The sequence below is a fragment of the Natator depressus genome, chromosome 1 (assembly GCF_965152275.1).
Source record: "Natator depressus isolate rNatDep1 chromosome 1, rNatDep2.hap1, whole genome shotgun sequence".
Taxonomy (NCBI): Eukaryota; Metazoa; Chordata; order Testudines; family Cheloniidae; genus Natator; species Natator depressus.
The window spans coordinates 57,086,023-57,107,092 of NC_134234.1; the positions used below are offsets into that span (position 1 = coordinate 57,086,023).

The following is a 21,070-nucleotide window of genomic DNA, read 5'->3' on the forward strand; positions in this document are numbered from 1 at the left end:
TATCAATCCTTCAATTCAGGACTCCTGTAGCATATTTTGGCTGTCTACAGGAAACCAGTAGAGCTATGCAATAGAACTATTAATTTACACTAATGACAGAGTGCATTATTAACTTTGTAAAGTAGTAAGTGAAGTGTAAAATGCACTAAAATATACTTAGTTTCTTAAGTGTAGTTTAATTTCATTTATTTCATAGTACAGCTACAAAGGTTCTTTAGTGTATTTATGAATAATTAAATCTTCATATGACTCTCTTATTGTACTGTCTCTTCTGTTAGAGCTGAGCTATGAAGTATGATGAAACCAGGGGTTTTGTGAGAATCACCAAGGCTGTGGATTAGCAGTGAGAACCTACAAGGCTGTACCGTATACAATAGTATTTTGGTGCATAAACTGATTTTGTCACTAGTTTTCTTCAATATACAACTTTCTTTACAAAAACATTTTATTGTCAAGTTTTTCATTAACTTGCAATTTTGTAACTAAATGTACTGCTTTTCTGTATTCAAACAATTTTAATATAATAAGACAAAATAACACATGGAAGCCATAAATGTTCTTACTGCAGTATTTGACTCCCTAACTATTTTACACAGAATGATTTTTCAGAGGATGATCACCAGCCAGCCTCAGGTGTTTGCAAGCAACTAATGGGCACCACCTCTCACCACTGCAGTTAAAACAGTACTTAAACATTAACACACCGTAAATTGAGAAAACGTAATTAAAAAAAAAAGTCTGCTTCTTTGAACTCAGAAGTCTTCTTCAAGTGCAAGTCTTGTTAAATTCCTCTTTGGAAAGCCTTAACAATTTTTAATAATGATTTTGTCTGCTATGATAAGCAGACATTGAATCACAGACACATCACGTGATAGGGGGCTGCCGCAACTGAAGTGATTTTAAAAAGTGGCTTGTGGAGTATTTTAAAAAAAGCTTGTACGGAAGGTATTTAAATTTAAGTGTTTATCACTCCTTGAGCCACAGTAAAAATTAAAAAGGAAAAGGACAAATGAAGTTATTGCAAAAGTGAGGTATAAAATAGGAGTAAAACACCCAATTGTTTTTCTGTGCGCCCCTATCTCTGAAAGTCACTTTTATACACTGACCAGATGCAGTTTCTGTCAGTAGAAAATCTTTAATATGGAAGTTGATATCAAGAGAAGTATTAGTTATTCAGACACTGAACTAGATGCACTTGCTATATTTTCCTGGAAAGGAATTACTTCTTTTAAATCTTTCAGGAGCTCAATCTGAGTATCCAGTCTTTTCCGGGTTTCCAGAAGCTCCTGAAGTTTTTCCTCTGTTCCTATAATAAGGAAAAAAAATATTTTTTTTTTCATAGTAAAGAACATAAATATAAGCACATTCAAATTAGTAAAGCCACAGGTATCACTCTATTGCTAGAGTAAGAGTTGTGACTTCACATTAAACCCCCATACCTTTCTCAACTAAAATTTTTTAGGCTAACTACTACTATGCTTGGTCTCTACTAAAAGGTGAAATTTTACCTCATTTGAGCAAAATTAGTTTAAGCACTGGAGTTCTAGAAGGGGGGTGGGGGGAGAATACTTTGTGCATATGTTCCATCAGAAATTATTCTGTCCTATCTGAAATTATAGTAACATACCGAGAGACTTAAATCAAGCCAGGTTTAAAAATATTGTGTTTTTTAGGTTTTGAACATTTCAAGTTGCTAACACTCTACATGAGAATAATTGTTCTATTTTCAGGATCCATTTGTTAGGGACTCAACTGCTGAGGTCATACATGCCATCTTTAAATATGTTAAATGCTTAAAACAGCTTCCTTTAAAACTTGGATTGTTTTGTAGATCTGAGGTTTTAAAAAACTGACAGGTTTGAAGAAAGTCAGTTCAGTAACTTTGAATGTTTGAAGTTAGCAGATATATTTGTACCACACAGTACAACTGACACCTCTATTGTATAAAGGCCACTGCATCATTAAAAATACACTTTTTTCAAAGGAACATGTACAAGGTGAAAAGTACAATTGCAAATTCAACTTTTAAAATGTCTGGAATTTAACTTCATTTTTCACGTGACACTGCTGTCATGTTATCTTTTGCATTTACATTTCCTTGACTTTTTAAAAGGGAAGCAAATACAGCAATTAAATCACAGTGCACTCAGATTCATATTGATCTTTATTGGTAATAAATGAGTCAAGACTGCATAGTCTTTCATGCATGTAAGGAAATTGTTAAAGAAAGAGTCTCTAATGGAAGTGCCCTGCATTAATAATGAACAGAAAAGATCTTATGGAACATGCAAAGTGCCATGGTTAAGTGTTCACAACCTTAAAGTTACTGACCAGATTTTGTTCAGAACTTGAATTGATTCCCCCCATCCCATCAATGAGATCTACAAAAAGATAAACTTGAAGTTCCTAGCTTCAACCAAGTCACTTATGTCACACACAATAATTTCAATTTTAAGAGAGAGGTAGAGTGTTTTCTTATGCTTTCATACCTCAAAAATGGGGAAGTTATTTAGCTCAATTGGGGAAAAAATGCTTACAACAGCTGGTTTTGAATGACTGTGTCTGACCAATTAGTTATGGGTAAAGATACCTGGTTTAATTTAAAAGTCCTAAACACTTTTTTTTTTTTTTTTTTAAAGGCACAACATTTGTATTTATATATTCAGTGGTAGCCTAATATATATGACACTTGCAGTTTCCATTTACCTCAGTGGGATTTATAGATACTCAGCCCTTCTGCAAATCAGGCCATCAGATTATTTAAGAGCGACTTGGCTGCTGCCCTAGGTCCCAGCTATGACTGAAAAATACTCCTTTTTGTGCAGTCAGATTTAGCTTGTATATTCTCATGACTTCCATGCTGTTTCAGAATGTCATACAGTCAACACTGAAGGAAAAGCGGGGAAAGGGCCAAATTTTCAGAGCAGCCTTCATTTGGATGCACATGCTCCAGCTCTAATTTCCAAAGTATCTATCATCTTGTTATCAAAGCACACTGGTATCCATGCTCAGAAAAGTTTTCAGGTAGGCATTTCAAAGTTGTGCATGCACAGAGACTGAGCAGAGACTTCTTTGAAAAATTTGGCCCAAAATACACAATAGTGTATTCTCCCTTCTCCTTGATATGCTGTTTTCAAAACTGGTTGGTCCTGTAAACACATTAACAAATACACAGCAGAAGGGGAACATAGTTCTTCCAATACACTTCAGCCACCTTCTCAACTATCTTCCTCTTAATTTCCCCCATTTTCATTCCTTTCCCTCTGCTTTTTAGATATCTTTCAAAGCATCTTATTGTTAGCACGACTTCTAAATAAGTACCATTTAAAGTGGGTGGAGCTCCCTGAATTACCTATTACAATCAGGGAAGGAGAAGGGCCTGTTTAAACTGTCAGCCTGAAAGACATGACTTCTGTCTAAAACGATTGGCTGAGTGGGGGCCTTGGAGACATATAGGAGGAGAAACAATGCATTGGGAAATCCTGTGATATCAGGCAGAGGCAGGGTCCACTGATCAAGAAGTCATATGAGGTTCTTGATACTCAAATAGTTAAAACCGTAGAAAATCCTCTTGTCCTGCTTCAAATCAGACAGACAAACTTGTGCAATATTATGTTTCTAAGGATAGTGATGCCAATGATTTCACCTGGGTGTTTATACAGCATTAAGATAGCTTTGATTTTAAACTGATACTATACCATAACCATCATAGGAATAACCTTAATTCTAATAACTATTTCTTTGGGGGAGGGTTACTTTATATAGTAGCATATATATTTACATACCTGAATGAACATTTGTAAGTATATTTTCAAACAGGCTACAGTCAAAAAGTGATATTACTGTTTCCTCGTATTCTAGGGGTTGAAAAAAAAGTTGATTTACTGTTTCATGTTAACACAGAACTTAAAAATTGCACAATGGTAACTACCAATCTGTACACTTCACCAGTTGTTTTAGTTATGAGGCTTTTAAGATCAGAAAGCGAGAATGCTGGGAAAAATACTAATCTCCCTTCTGCTATTTTATACCAAGGAAGAAGTGTCTATTTCACAATTTTGCTTCCCTAATTTCCTAAGGAAAATAAGATATAAATGGGATTCTCATTACATTTAACCTACAGTCTGCACCCCATTTAAATAGGAGCTGTTTGTCTGGTAACCAAGTTCATGTAATGTATTGAATAAGTTTTAAAATCTAATTTATTGCAACACCTCTGGGACCATGTGCCAGATGATAGAAGTGGCTGGATGCCAATTTAATTGCTATTTGCAAATCACATGACATGAAAGTGCCCAGTCGAAGAGGCTAATAAATTGTTTACATTTCTAAATGCATGAAGTGACTTTGTAGCATCCTTAAATAGTGTTTATTAACATAATAATAGATTTAAATTAAGCTTTAGTGCCAGGTTTTCCATCAGTAAAACACAGATAATGCTTACACACCTCACATGAGTGTTCAGAGGATTACTTATTTCATGTTTATAAGGTTCTGTGAGATTCTAAAATGTGAATAAGTATTTTTTTTATTACTTCTGGCAACTTTTGCTATGCAAAAACTTCTTCTCTTATGAGGGAGACTTAGTTAATTGGGTTATTTCTCTTTCCTTAACGGCGTCGACTACATTAATATTGTTCATTCCCAAAAGGATATAGCAGTAGACTATTTTGAAAACTGAGAAGGCTAATCCCACAGAGTGAAATTTGAAATTCTCTTTAATGTTGCTTTGTCCATAAGATTATTAAGGTGGGTTGACTGCTTCAAGAACAGTGTTTTGTACAAGTACTGTAGCTATATCAGAACCTCCAATATATTTTAAATTAATGTTAATCTAAATAATCTATTACAAGACTTAATGCATTCATATGCAATTTTTTTCATATACCGTAACTATCTTTAACATAGATTTATTTCATCACAGAGGGATGAGCAAACACAACCCCAGTCCAGATAAAATCTTCACAACTCTTCAAATACCCTTTTCTTAAAATGCTTGGTACAGCTTGCAGTGTCCCTGGGATCTGGCAGACTAAGCTATGTGTGTATCTTGGGGGAAGGAGCTTGTTTAACAAATTCCAGACTTGATGCGCTTTCACAGAGAACGACTTGTTGGCAGCTCCTTGCCCCCATGCCACTAACACCCTACTGAAGTAGTATAGCAGAGGAAGCTAACCAAACCATTTAGGGCTCTAAAAAAGTGAACATGACCCCGAGTTAAAGGTACCAAGAATTAAATAAAAAGAACAGGAGTACTTGTGGCACCTTAGAGACTAACAAATTTATTAGAGCATAAGCTTTCGTGGGCTACAGGCCACTTCATCACATGCATAGACTGGAACATATAGTAAGAAGATTATATATATACAGAGAAGGTGGAAGTTGCCATACAAACTGTAAGAGGCTAATTAATTAAGAAGAATTAAATGGCTGAGCTCAGAATCTGTCCAAAGCACAGTTCCTATTTGTTCACAGTACCTGTTTCTGAAGTGTTGTCATCCATCAGTTTTTCCTTTGCAAGGTGAAGTGTGTCTAGCATTTCTTTAAATATACCATCCAGAAGTCCAGCCTGCTTGCACTTCCTAAGAAAGTCTATTCTTGCTGTTAAAATATAGAACACACGCTTTTACTGAAATTGTGTCTCAGCACAGTTACTGTAGTTCATTGTATCTCAAAGCCCTCTACCCTAATTGTAGCAGCTCCTATTCGCCCTCTCCTGGATGCAACTGAACATGGCTAAACTAATGGCTATTCGGGCAGATTCTCTTGCTGTTCTAATTCTACCTCCTCAACCCTTTCAGACGAGGCATGAAAGGGTCAAAAGCCAATAGGCGCAGTGCCAGGAATAAAACCCTCTCAATTCTAGGCAGGCAAAGTGTGTCACCACAATCCTTCATTAGATTCATATTCCTCCATGCATCTCTCAGTCTGGTAAATCAGATAGCTTTCACTACATCCTCTCTCAGTGCTGCTGCATGGCTTGATCAGGAAGGGGGAGAAACAGTTCTAATAAGGAACAATTTAAACAGGATTTGGCTGAAGAATAGCATCCATTCCTGAACATGGATCTTCCAAATGAGACAGCAATTAACTTGCCTTATTGCAGGTCCACTTTATATGGCAGCTTTGCGGCTGTTGGAAAACTAGGAAAATATATGTACCCGTTTTTTAACTAGTCTGTCTCAGGACTGTCATTAATTATGCTAAAATAAATGGGCTGTTTGAAAGGAGGGACATGTGTACACTTTGTATCAAAGTGTGAACGCCCTTTTGAAAAAAAGATAAACTGTCTTTATTTGAAGGGTTTGAGTAAAGACCTCAGGAGAACGTATAACAAATCCCATTATTAAAGCATGGGTCCTCAATTAAAAGAGCTGCTGAGCACGCATGGGCAACTTTGGGGAACACACCAAAACCAAAAAATTACTATTCGCTCTGTGTTTGTTTCTTTCGCAGGACATTTTCATGAAAGCAGGCTGTTTTTACAGGATTAGTTGCGCCTGCAGTTTTTTTTCCCCACTTCAAATCATGATCTTAAGTTTTGACATCAGTTACTTATTGTGAAGAGGATTATGAGGATGCAGGTCTAAGGATTAAGACTTCAGGTGAAGAATAAATTACAGGAGCAAGTGTCAGAGTTAAAAAACTAATTTATATATAATTTTGTTATTGGTGGGAGATTGAGAGAATGAAAGTATAGTTAAGTATACTATAGAAAGTATAAAGTATACTATAATATACAAATAAAATGTTCCAGCATTTTCTATGAGGGTCTTTTGCTTGTTGAAGTACAGTTGTAGCAGTAATACAGAGTAGTATAATTTTAAAAAAAAAATACATGGTAATGTATTTCAAGCACACTGAATTTAGCCACCATACACAGCAGGTAAATGCCACTTTTGCCTCTTTAATACAAACTCTCTCATTATTTGGAAGAGTAATCCCAATGGGTAATTACAACAATGCTTTTTGTGCAGTATAAGACATTGGAAAGGAATGCTGTCTACGAAGCAGGCTGCTCGACAACTTGCTTTACTATAAAAAAAATGCAATTACAACAGCTAAATCTAAATAAAACACACACATTACAATGCATTTTATAATAATTGCATGGTGGCCTAAAACATTTGAGGGGCTGGTTACCAACCAGCAGTAACTGGAAACATCTTTGAATAGTTTTTGTACTGAAATGGGCTTGACATCTTCTCACCTGTACTCTTAACTGGCTACTGGCCTTGTCTCCTCATCTTGCTGGCCACAACTAAGGGGATGTTCATAAATTAGGTAACACATTTTGGTGACTTTCAAGACCCACCTACCCCTTTGTAACACTCTAACAAATGAAGAATTAAGCATCTAACACCCCCCCCCCCCATGTGTTATATAACTTATGAACAGCCCCTACAATGGTTACCTCAACTTCTGGCCCCACTAACCCATGTCACACCAGCCTTCTCAATAACTCTGCCGCCTATTCCTCCTTGCCCTTTGAAGGAGGCTAATGTTAATTTTCCAGCTAAGAGTAATTTTCCTTTCTAAATGTAATCTCATTTCACAGCTGGAGGGAGGGGAGGGGGTAGAAGCTGAGGCATCCATGTTTGCTGTGGGCCTATGGCTGAGGAGTTCTGAGACTAGCAGCCATTCAGGGTCAAGGGATTATATAACCACTGGGGAATAATTGACTCTTCTTGGATATTAATGGCCCTCAGCCAAAGCAGTGGGATTTGCTTCCTGCACAATTATTTTGCAATCACACAGCTGTTCTGCAAATCGGAACCCCCCACTCCCTTGCCAGCGTGCAGAGAATTGGCTAACTGAGGAAAAAAAGGAAACGTATAGTTGTGAGTCAGCTGCTAGGAGGTGACCTGACCTCAGACTGGCCATTTCAGTACAATTTATTATCGCATCACATCGTCATCATAATATTAATTATTTGTCAAACCTTTGTGTTTGTTATGTTTTTTCCTTAAAAGTCGTAAACTATTTTCTGCTGCTGTCTCTTCCGTGCTCTGTTGAAAACAAAACAAAACACTGTACCATTTATGCCAGTAGGGACATTTACTGCTTAGAGGAAAGAAAAAAACGATTTCTACATTTACTAAGGCTATGGCTACACTACCGGCCTTGCAGTGGCCCAGCTGCGCTGCTGTAAGGTCTCCTTTGTAGCTGCTCTACGCCGGCGGGCGAGAGTGCGCCCAAAACCACCCCCAACAAGCAGCGGCAGCCATGCTGGCAGGAGCGCGTCCACACCGGCACTTTTGTTGGTGAAACTTACGTTGGTCAGAGGTGGGTTTTTTTTTTCCACACCCCTGGCCGACAAAAGGTTTGCCAACAAAAGTGCTAGTGTACACGAAGCCTGAGAGAGAAAAACAGCCAGTATTAAAATGGTTATACCCAGGTTTTCCAAAAGTCATTTATTCTGTTTGTTTACAGTCAAGTAAAAAGTAAACAACTAAAGAAGGACAACAAAAATAATCTAACTAAAAAAAAAAACCCTCTAAATTGAACACCACTCTTTTCTATTTTTAGTGTTCTGTTCTCTGTGAATAACCAAAATAAACCCATACCGATAGGATCTGTAAGTGAATTTATAACGTGCAGTGCTGGTATAATAGAGGTACCATTCTAACATTTAATCCACAAATCCATAGAAGTGGATAAGGTGTTAGAAAGGCATGAAGCTGTTGGAAAAAAATTTACACTTTGGACTATTCCAGATGATGGAAGTGTTTCTGGTTAGTCCTGTGACAAGTGAGTTACGCTGAATTAACTAAATGCATATGGAGCCCTTCTGCGCCTTATCTCCTGTCTGCATTCATTTCTGAAGTACTGTAACATGGGGGAACTGCGGAAGCAGCACTGCATGCATACTGGGCCAAATTCATCCCTGGAGTAATTCCACTGTTTCGTAGCCCAGCGTCTCCTACATTTCTGAGTGGCTGGACTGCTGCCCTCCTCTGTGCAGCTCATGGCGGTGGATCAAAGTCTTGGTGCGGTGTGCACTGGCCACGCCCCCTCCATTCCTGCTTGCCGCCATATTGTCTGCCTCCACGGCAGTTTGTGGACGGTGCTTCTGTTGCTCCTGCCTATTTTCTTCTTTTCAGGGTTCTGTTTGGCTATTTTTAGGGCAGTGGTGAGCACTGTTCTCCCTCTCTAGCCTTTCCCTCCTCCCTGGGCCTGTTCACAGTTGGGTGACATAACCCACCCTGAGCCTCCTCTGTGGTACCTCCCTGCTGGCTCCTTTGCTCCTCTCAGCCATGGTAAAGCAGCCTAAAAAGCACCAAATAAAATCTAAATGATGCTCCATCTGTGAGGCAGCCTTCCTGGGCTTAGCCGATGATGAGTTGTACCCAGCCTTCTGTTCCTAAGTCCGTCAGGTCCCCGGGTTATGAGTCAGACAGGTATGCAGGGTACCCCATGCACCGGAGCAGCTGAAATGCCAGTGTGGGGAAAATGGAGCAGGAATCTCTGGGCAGAGCAGTGAGAGGCTCTAAAGACGAGGAGGACCCCTGCCAGCCAATTCAGGGGTGAGTCCCAAGGGTCCCCTGAAAACCAGAGAGGAGATCTGTAGGGCCACAAATTCTGCCACCCCCCACAATTCTTAAAGTGGGTCCTGAGTGCCCAGGGAAAAGAAGCAGGGCTCATAAACAGCCATCCTCTTTCCTAATTCAACTCGTAGGGCTCTGGCATTGTATCCCCTCCTTCCCTCCCTAGGGGAATCGGACCCATCGTGGGAGGACTCAAAGAGAGCTCTCTTGAGAGGGCTTCAGCCCCTTAGGAAGGCTAGCCACAAAAGGATCAGCAAAGCGTCAAAGAGCTCATATGCTCTCAAAGTGTGCAAAAAAAGTTAAGAAATCAAAGAAAGGAAAAGAGAGGAAGAAAAAGCACAAAAGATCCAGGAGTTACAAACCCTGACTCATCTTCCTCCTTCGCTGAGGATGGTGAATTGTTGGACTCTGACACCAAATGGGACCAGGGAAAGCAAAGATTCCCCCTGCACCCCCCCGCAAAATTTGAGCCCATATGCAGCAAAGTTGTCTCCACTATTCAGATTCAACCCAAACAGACTCCCACAAGTAAGCCTCAGAATACATTTCTCCCCTCAAAATCATCCCTGGAGCTGCAATTCCCCTACACTCCTCCTTTGAGGAAGTGATCAGGGAAGAATGGGATAAGCCCAATGAGGGCATTCACATTAACAAAAATGACCTTGGGTTCTATAGGATTCAGGAACCAAAAGACCCTATTCAGAAATACCAAAGGTTGACCCCTCTGTAGCATCCCAAGTAAGAGATATGGTTACCCCCTCAGAAGGGGAGTCTGATCATAAGAACCCCACAGATAGAAAGATAGAGGCCACTCTCAAAAAAAGTCTTTGAGGCCTCCTCAGCCCCCTCAAGGCTTCCCTACGAGCCACCTGCTTTGCAAGGACATCTCTTTCCTGGTTGGAAGATCTCAGGACCTTTAAGGGTAGAGATCACCCTGACTTTGGCTCTATTTTAAAGAGTTTTCCCAGTAACAGCATTCGTAGATGACACCTCAATGGATGCAGTGAGATTCTCAGCCAGAGCCATGCTCGGTAACCAGTTGCCACCTATGGCTCTGACCCTGGAAGGTGGATACCCGCTCAAAGCCACGTTTCTATGACCTGCCAAGTTTACAGACTTCCTTCTTTTTTGGGAAAAGCTAGATGAAGTAGTGGCAGACAGCATAGCAAAATCCAAACAGTCTCTCCCGATACCACATAATGGCTTCAGGAGAGAGTACAGACTGGCCCTCAGACAGAGGTGCTCCTTTTATCCTTCATCCTCAAAGAAATACCAACAAAGGGAAAGCAGGTTCTCCAAAGGTAAGCCACAGAACCGAGGTTTGAGGTGAAAGTTCAGAAGGAATCCCACCACTCCCAAAGCTGCTTTATGGTAAAAACTGCATAGGCCTCTGCCCAGAGCTGAAACTAGGGGGTAGAATTTCCCATTTCCTGGAGGAATGGGTTGTATCAATCACAGACAAGTGAGTTAGGGATACAGCCTCGAGCTATGGGCTCTACCTCATCTCTTCCCCATCCAGTCCCCCAACTCCAACAACCCTGGGAAGCACAGTCTGATCCAGAATGAAATATCTCATCTTTTAGATATGGGCATGATAGAGAGCATCCCCTCAGAAGAAAGATTCTCAGGGTTCTATTATTCCATCTTCATTGTTCGACAGCGCACAGGGGCAATCCAAGCCATTCTCAACCTCCAAAGGCTCAACAAGTGGATGAAGAAAATGAAGTTTTGGATGGAGACCCTGGCCTCTACTGTGTCATCCCTGTTCCAGAGAGATCTTCTGACTTCAGTGGATCTGGTGGATGCATACCTCCATATTCCTATCAGACTGTGCCACCACAGATTTCTAAGGTTTGCTTACGGCAGGTAGCATTATCAATACTGGCCATTCCTGTTCGGCCTGTCCTCGACCCCCAGGGTCCTTACAAAGATGGTGGTGGCAACTGTAGCCAGACTCAAGTCACAGAGTGTCTACACGTATCCTCTCCTGGACCACATCTTTAGCAAAGCTCCATCCCTGGCAACAGAGCCACATCCCAGATGCTGAATCCCCTGCAAGCACACGGCTTTGTTATCAATGTCAAGAAAAGCTCCTTGACTCTGTCCACCAAAATAAGTCACCTGGGAACGTACATAGAGATTTTAATAACAAAGATCTACCCATCACTAGAAACAGTGCTTTCCACATTGTTCTGGAGCTGCAAGAGGCCCACCAGAGCACAGGGTCTTCAACTGTGAGGCCTCCTAGTGTCATGCACAGAGGTCACTACATGGGAACAATCACACAGCAGGCACCTTCACAGCTTCATCTTAAAGGTGCGCGACCATTCCCCAGAACACTGGAAGGATCAAGTAAAGATCCCGACGCTGGTGCTCAGCTCCTGAAAATCGTGGTCAGCCCAGGGCAATGTCCGCAAAGGTATGCCCATACCCCTTCCAGATCTTCTGGTCCTCACAGCTGATACCAGCCTGGAGTGCTGGGAAGCACACCTTGGAACCCAAACAGCTCAAGGCATCTGGAGCCTGGAGGAAAGAATAAACCTGGTGGATCTAAGAGTAGTAGTAGACTACACAAGAAGATCAGACTCCCTATTCATATCTTCCCACCCGAAATGGGAAGAGCTTCCAAGTCCTCCATTGCTAGATGGATTATGCTATGCATTTTGGAGGCTAAAAAGGCATCAGAATTCCGGTCTTGGAAGGGATCAGAGCACACTTCATGAGATTTCTGCGTGGGCAGAAAGAGAAAATACATCCACACTGGCTATTTGCAAGGCAGACAACTGCTCAACAGCTACTACCTTTATCAAGCCCTATCAGCTGGCCATCCTGTCATCTGCAGAGGCTTCCTTTGGCAGGAAGGTTCTGCAGGCAGTAGTCCAGAAATTTAATCCTTTCAGCAAATCTGATGAATGAGGAGGGATACCTTTCTTTCCTTTCTTCTTTCTGACCTTTTCTAGAACCCTCCTGACATCTGTTCACTGCTTGCTGCTTCTCAGACATCCAGAATTGTGGGCTGCAGAGCGGAAAATGTCTTATTGATACTTCCATTTCTGCGAGCAGTGTCTTTCACAATTCTACCCACCCTGAATGGCTTATGAGCCAAAAGATCAGATGCTGAGTGGGACAGTTTTGGAATAACTCATTTGCCAGCAAGTATGAGCAGAGGGAGTGTGACCAAAGCACATGGTTCCAAAACTTTGATCTGTCTCTGTTAGCAACAGAGGAAGGGAGCAGCCAGGCATCCAGAATTGTGGGAGACTTGCTAGCAGAAGGGAAATTATGGGTAAGGAATTTTCCAATTTAAGTGGATTTACGGACAGAGATTAATTTGTCCCAATAGGCTTATCTACCAATCAAAGTGGTACTAGGAAAGCTGTGGATTCTCCCTCTTTTGGTCTGCCTTTAACCTCAAGATCTTGGGAGTTGTAGCAACTATTCGTCTGCTGAGGAAAGCTTGATATGGCTTCCTCTGGAAACTGTTAGTAACTCTCCTCCTGTCTGCTAGAGGGGATGTCACCATGCACAGAGCATCCTGCTCTCTAGACGTCCACGTGCTGCTCTTCAGCTGAGAACCAGAAGACTGAGCTATCACTTTGTCCTGAACACTGATCTGTGTGGCAGCTGCACTGCAGCAAATGAGATTCCTGTGCCAGCACCAGATTCTTCATGTTTAGAATGTATCAAGACATGAGTCTGCACGGCCTGTCACTTTAAATATCTTCACGACCCTTGGCGCAACTCGGGGTGCTGGACGCTCCCTTTAGCCTTTTTTTTATCCATAGTCCATATATAGGTATATTTGTAGTGCACTCAGGTGGAATCTTGGCCCCACTGAAGTCAATAGGAGTTTTGATGTGGACTTTAATGGAGCCAGAATATCACCTTGAGAGTCTAAATAAACTGGAGTTAGAAGTCTGCTTCACAAGAGGTAGAAAAAACGCAGGCATGTTTTGGCCTATGGCCTTCATGAGAGTCCAGAAGCAGTCTTAAGTCCAAGGCTGAGAGAACCTTCATGTTAAGACTTAAAATCTGCACATATAGTTGTAGTTTCTCAAATGAAGCAGCGCTAGTTGAAATCAATGTGACTTATTACAAATGAAGAGATGTAACTGCGCCCGATGCTGCCATGGTGGTAATCCACTATTCGGCCATGCAAGACCTCTGTGTTTAAGGAAAAATCACTTTTCCCCTATGCCTCAGAATCCTAGTGCTCTGGTATGGCCAACTGTCATATCAGCTGATGGTGTGATGGCATCTCGTGTGTTCTCGTGCGTCCTGGTTCTTTACAGAAGAAATACAACTCAGGAGAAAAAAACTTTCTGTATAAGTCAAGATCACAGTCACAGGGCCAAAATCACCCTTGGTTTAAGTGGCCACGATTCCAGTGCAGTTGCACCAGGTGACACTGGAAGCCTGTGAATGTGAAATGTATTGCTTCAATGGAATGATAAGACTGAAGTAAGGAATGAGAAGCCGCTGTATAGGAAATGCGGCTCCTCCTGTGCACAAAGCACAAGTCATTGTCTGACTTCCCATTTTTGGAATATGCTAACACAATCTCTTGCAGAAGTCTAGCTAAACCTGTAACAGCACAAAGTGGATTCCTCCATGTCTTTAGCTACAGTGGTGGTTTAGGTTTTAAATAAAACTACTTGGATTCAAATTACCCTTTTTTCCGTGAAGGTGGAAGATTTCATTCCATGCCTGTTCCTCTTATTGTCTGCATCTAGAAATCAAGAGACAATTCTGTAATAATGTAACATTCTTAGACAAAAGATAGGTCATTTCACACTTAATTTTGGCATCTCTATTTCTGAGGACTATAAAGGCAGACGCTTTGGATAACAGTCACAGTATATTTTAGCTTCCCTGACTTTCTGACATTTCAGCTGGATATACATTATTTCCATGAAATCTAAAATATTGCCTAATCACTAGAGCTGCCTTAAAAGACATGTAAATCATTGTACATTTCCTCTAGGATTTCCTTCCTCCTAATTTGATTATAAAGTAAACGTCAGTCTTTTAACTCTGCATTGCAGAGTGAATTACCCCTCCCAAACTAGGGTTTACAGAAGGAAGTAAAAGATTTATTTAAAAAAAAAAAAAAGAAAAACTTCAAATAAGAGTCATTATAAGTAGTTAAGAAAGCAATTTTAATCTACAAATGAACCCATGTTTATTTTAATACAACTCATGACTAGAACTACTTTGTGCATGTAAATTTACTCTGATAAATTTAGCATATATCACCTCATATACAGTGGTCTTTCAAACTTTAACCAAGCAACCTCCTGAAAAACTCAGAAAAAAATCCTATACAGAAACCATTTTACTTGTGTGTCAGATTTTTGTTTTTGTTTGTTTGTAAAGTGTTTAATAACGTTTACATAAAAACAGGATCTTTGGTCTAGAAAGTTCACCTGCTCCCACTTTGTATTTGCTGCCAAAATGTGTCAGACTTTCTTAGATATCATGCTCGCTCCCATGGAAGTGATTCCACCATCGAAAACAGAGAATAATGACTTCTGGCAAGGAATAAGCAGCAAGAACAGGTGAAGTATTGAGAAACAAAGATCCTGTTTTCATGTAAATGTCCCTAGTAACTAAAAAAAGCAAAACAAACAAACCCACGAACTGGAAAGAGAAATGAAAAAGAGGCTATACAGTCCCTCTTTATTTTTAGAATCAATTGCCTCCTGTGTGGTGAAATGTGTGAAGGTATTACTGGTATACACCATTCTTTTGGGAGGAACTAATCAGTCCATTCTTGATACAGTAGGGCCAAATCTTCAAACTTGAGAGCCTACAGTTAGGTGACCAAATTATTATTATATATATTATATATATATTATATTATTAAGTGACCAAATTTTCATTGGTGCTGAGCACCCACAGCTTCCATTGACTCAAAAGGAGTTGTGGGCACTCAGAACTGTTTAAAAATAATTGTATCATTTATTTAGGCACTTAACTTTAGTCACCCAAGTTTGAAAATGTTCTTTCATGCACATAAAGTACGGTTCACTAAGAGTGCTCCACTGTCTAAGAGTGCCTCATTGACTGGTAGCCATTCCACCTTGTGGTATGATCCCATCAGATCTCACAGATTAAGCAAGGTTAGTACTTGTTGAATATTCATTTGGGTTTAGAACGCAATATAAAAAGCACCCGTGGCATCAATTAAAAACACATTTCATAAAACAAAATGTACACAAATCAGCGGAGACACCCCTAACTAAAAAACAAAAGCACTTCCCCTTTCCCAGAAACATGACTCACTGCATTCTCCAAATGAAAATAGATAGACTTTCAGCATTCTTTGCAGGTCAATTGCTCCAAACCATCTAAGATCAATGTGAAGGAAGAAATATGTTTCAAAGACTCCCTCATGGACAACACTCCACCTCCGTCCCCTTTTAAATTGAGGGCCTCCAGCTTAAGCACCTCTGCTGATATCAGTTGCAGCAGTGTTGCACTGGGAAAGAGGCTGTTCTCAGGCAAACAAATGATACAATTGCACTTTTTTGACCCGAGCGGCTAGTAAAATTTTGGGGCCCTGAGGATGTTCCCACTGGAAGTAGAAATTGATGGAGTTTGGTATTGTCTTTGCTGCAATCTTGTTTAACTGCAAGGAATGTACAAAATCCTTCTCTAAATGCAGGAGGAACCAAGAAAAAAAAAAAAAAGGAGCAGTTCCTTAGGGTTGGTCTACACTCTATGAAGTTAACTTGACCTGAGTCATCTTGCATCAACCTATTTGTGCATGTGTCTACACTCAAATTTGTGTCCTACCAACATAAGTGCCCCCTTACGGGGATGCAGTAACACCATCTCCACAAACAGCATTGAGTCATGGTTGACCTACTGTGGTCAATGCAGTGCAAGTGTAGACACCACGTAACCTATGTCCACCCTTAACAGCCCTCCAGCAGCTGTCCCACAATGCCTGACACTGACCACTCTGGTCACAGTTGTGAACTCCACTCTCCAGGGCTCACAGAGACCAGAAGTCACTACCCCCTTTAAGACCCTACATATTTTTTAAATGACTTTTCTTTATTGCCCAGCTTGGTGAGCACACCTTGCAGCTCTTCTTTGTTGTGTGCAGCTGCTCAACTGACCGTGCCGGCTACATGCTCCACATGTGCTCCTGCTTGGAGTAGACAGGAGGTATTGGCTCTCTTGGGCCCGTGGGAAGACGAGGCCGTGCAGCCAGAGCAATGGAGCAATTGTAAAACATAGACCTCTATGAGCAGATTGCGCGGGGGATGCTGGTGAAGGGGTACGACAGGGCTCAGCAGCAGTGCTGGGTGAAAGGGAAGGATCTGTGGCAGGCATACCAGAAGGCCAGGGAGGCCAACAGTAAATCTGGTGCTGAGCTGCCTTTTTAACGAGTTGTATGCCATATTTGGCAGAGACACCCCCACCCCAGAGCACTTTGGATATCTCCAAGGAGCCCCAGACACAGACCCCTGCTGTGTTCCCCCAGCAAGGAGGATGGGGGACATGCAACCTGGGGGTCCAGCTATGCCACAAGAGAGGATCTTTCTGAGGCTCCACTGCAGTCTAGTCAATCCCTGCAGCTGAGCCCGATGTCGGGGAAGGAACCTCAGGTAAGTATGTGAACGCGTGTCCCAGTACAATGTTTAAATGGGCAGATGCTACCGGACCCCAGTGTAGCAGGACACAGGTATTGACTTTTCAGTAATTTACTTACACTAGAAGAGGTAACAGTTCAACAAACAAGGTAGAGTTGTTATGTGCTTTTCCTTCCCCTGTAGATTTAGTGGGGGGAGGGCAGGAGCATATACAGAGCAGTTTGTGTGTGTACACAGGGATGTCCCTTGAATCCTGCTGAGAGGTCGCAATGAAACTTTCAAGGAAGAACTCTGCAATCCTCTCCCAAAGACTTCTAGGGATAACTGCCTTATTTCTTCCTCCATAGTAGGACTCTTCCCCATGCCACTCCATAATGACTTTGGCAGGCACCATTGCAGTAAACAGGGCTAGCAGTGTATGGGCCTGGATAGCTTAGGGACACCAGCAGCAGCTGTGCTCTCTGTGTCTTTGTTTCCCTCAGGAGCGAGATATCAGCGAGAATCACCACCGCCTATGGAAAGTAGCATCAGTGCTCAGTGCCATTACCCTTCATCATACTCATAGAAATATGGTCTGAAATTTTATTGTTTCATGCAAGAGAACGATTCCTTCCTCACTGCCAGTCCTGCCCTCACTGGGCCACACAGCACCATTGCTCAGGCTGGAGGGCGGTGCTGTGCAGAGGCGCACTAAGGGTGAAGCGTCAATAAGCATGTCTTGTTTAAGACTTCAGCGGAACAAGGGAAGAGAGTTCTGAAACTTAACTTTCACTTCCCATTGTGACTCTAAATACGATACCTCTGAGTGTTTCATCTGTAACTGCTGCTGCTGTGGCCAAGAGGGATCCCCCTCCACCCTCACAGAATACCTAACCATAATAAGGAGAAAGGAGAGGACACAGGCAGATATATTCTCATGAGATCCTGCAAGCCAGTGCTGCAGACAGTATGAAGAAAGGTCCTGGAGTCGAAGATGTATCAGGATAAAATGTGGCTTCTCTGACAGCAAACACGAATGCTGCAGACTCTTACTGACCTAGAGGTCCAACAGTAACAGTCTCGCCTCCCTTTACAGTCAATGGAGAACTCCATTCTAGCACCTGCTCCACACCCCTCAACATTCCACATGGCATCAAGGGCTTCATCCCTACACCTACCTCTACACACTGGGGGACAATAAGGGGAACGAAAGCTTCATATACGCTCACCGGTGAGAGCTATGATTGCTGATGTGTAGCCAAAATGAATGAAAATGGCCATAAACGTTCTTTTCCCTATTCCGTTCATTTATTTCAGACATTTTAATTTTGTTTGTTTTTTAATTGCACATTGGTTTTTTTGCACCACTTTTGGTATGCAAGAAACATCTATTTTTTGGTAAATAATTCATCTTTATTACTTAACAACACATGCTGCAGAATGTCTGTTGCTTCTCAAAGCACCCACTACTTGTTCTTGTACAGAGTGACAGAACTCAGAATCAGCGACAAACAGCATACTAATTATAATTGTACAGCGAGCACTGCAGAATAGGTGCATTAACAGACAGTGTTATATTCGTAAATGTACACCAAGCACCACACAATTCCTAATAGCCACCAAAACTTCAGGGCCAGGTAGAGCACAACAGTCCGCCATGCCACATTACTGTGCCTGACTGTTAAGTGCTCTTTCAAGGCTTCCCTCAGCCGCATAGCTCTGCACTGAACTCTTCTACTAGCTCTTGTGTCTGGCTATTCCAACTCAGCAGACAGCCACTCCACCACTGCCCTCCTGGCAGCAACTTTCTCCCCTTTGCATCACAGATGTTATGCAGGACACAACAGGCAGTTGGGATATTTTTCTCACTGAGATCCAATCTATTGCATAAACACCACCAGCGTCCCTTCAATCTACCAAAAGCACATTCAACTGTCATTCTGCACCTCTTACGCTGGTAATTGACTCTTTCCTTAGCGTTGTTGAGGTGGCTAGTGTATGGCTTCATTAGCCAGGGGAAAAGGGGATAGGATGGGTCCTCTAGGATCTTTACTGGCATTTCAACATTGCCAATGGTAATCCACTGGTTGGGAAAAAACATCCCTGCTTGTAGCTTTCTGAACAGTCCTGTGATCTTAAAGATGAGAAGGTCATGCACCTTCCCTGACCAGCCAACACTGATATCGGTGAAGCATCCCTGGTGATCCACCAATGCTTGCGTAACCATAGAAAAGTAGCCATTTCTGTTGATGTACTCTGTGGCAAGGTGGGTGGGTGCCAAAATAGGGATATGTGTGCCACCTATTGCCCCACTGCAGTTCCGGAACCCTATTGCTGCAAATTCATCTAATATGTCTTGCACATCACCAAGAGTTACAGTCCTATGCAGCACGAGACAGTTAATGATCCTATACAGTTACATGACACAGTGGCATTTTCCATCTCCAAAATGATTTCCCACTGAATGGTAGCAATCCTGCATGATGAGCTATCACAGAGCGAACGCCACTTGCTTCTCAACTGTCAATGCAGCTCTCATTCTGGTGTCCCTGCACTGAAGGGCTGGTGCAAGCTCAGCCCACAGATCCAGAAGTGTGCGCTTTAGCAGCCAAAAGTTCTGCAGCCACTTATCATCATCCCAATCCTGCATTACGATGCAATCCCACCAGTCAGTGTTTGTTTCTCAGACCCATAAGCAGCACTGCATCTGCTCCATGAATGTCAACAACAACCTTAAACTGGTTTTCACTATGTCCCAGAGCAATCTGTCTTCCACAAAATCGTCATGTTCCCCCATTGTTGCGGTTCTTCCTGCGGCTCTGCAAATACTGAAGGATTCTTCATCCTGTGTTTGCAATGCTCATGACAACAGTGCAGAGCTGTGAGGGCTCCATGCTTCTGTCAGAGAAGGCGGACAGTGAGAAGTGCTATGCAGTTTTGGGTTTTTTTTAAAAAAGGTACAAAAATTATGGGATGTGGATGGCATTATGGGATGGAGAAAGTTGTATGATGGGAACTTAATCCCTTGCTTCCAGTCACCTCTGAAGCATCATGCATCACCGTTTCCCAAAAGACAGAGTGCCAGATGATGGCGAGTTGCCCATTGGAATTTCTATCCCGATGCAACAGAGAGTGCATCCACACAAGAACTCCAGGTGAGTATGCACAGTGCAAGGAGCCATGTATGCACACCTATCAATCTGAATAGGGTTTTAACTCAACCCACCAAGCTCACAACATCTCTTCCCACCTCAGCTTTGTACATCATCCTGATGAGGCCTAAAATGGTGACACTCACCAATCAGCCCAAGGAGAAATCAGTAATTTAACAAATTAAAAATGATAAAAGTTAACTATTCACACATGTACAGTGTCTTTCTATCAAGATGTTTTTCACATTACCAGCCCAAAATAATTTTATTCCCACCCAAATCTCTTTGGGGCTTTTCTCTCCCTGGGTTTCTTTTCAGTCAGCCTCTGAGGGACACCTACAGTTTCTGTGGAATTTGCTGGCTGAAGCAGACCCTGCTCATTTTATTCTAATGATGAATTCACTTCTGTAACAACAAGACTCAACTTCCACAGCTACATTCTCAGATTCAGAGGGCAGCCAAAGTGAATTCTGTCCCCCTGATATCTTCTCAAATGGTCTTTATGGATAACTTTTGGTTTAGTTCTGGGCCCCAACTGTGTTCTTGTACACCACTTCATTGATTTGGGTCAGTACTGCATAGGGTCCTTGTCAAGGTTCATCCAATTTAGGGCTCCTACCCTTCTTTCTTCTAGGACTGTAGAACCAGAGAGAGTGCCCTCTTTTAAAAATTTCCCCATATGACCTTACATCATACAGCCTTTCCATTTTGTCAGAGGCTACCTTCCAAAGGTATGAATTTTTCAGTTTTAGATTGTAGGGTTTCTACGTAGTTTAACTCCCTTTGC

The 21,070-nt window shown here is 41.8% G+C and overlaps 1 protein-coding gene across 1 annotated transcript in view; it reads right to left on the minus strand.

The window, feature by feature from the left end:
- Positions 1-247: 247 nt before the first annotated feature.
- The window catches only part of SETDB2 (SET domain bifurcated histone lysine methyltransferase 2), a 97,961-nt gene continuing 77,138 nt past the window's right edge, over positions 248-21,070 (minus strand). The window contains exons 21-25 of the mRNA XM_074960670.1: positions 14,219-14,277; positions 7,943-8,171; positions 5,479-5,601; positions 3,786-3,857; positions 248-1,306 (exon numbers count right to left, since the gene is read on the minus strand). Of these exons, the coding sequence (XP_074816771.1) occupies positions 1,170-1,306; positions 3,786-3,857; positions 5,479-5,601; positions 7,943-8,171; positions 14,219-14,277 (620 nt within the window). The 3' untranslated portion in view covers positions 248-1,169. The remainder of the gene's footprint in view (positions 1,307-3,785; positions 3,858-5,478; positions 5,602-7,942; positions 8,172-14,218; positions 14,278-21,070) is intronic.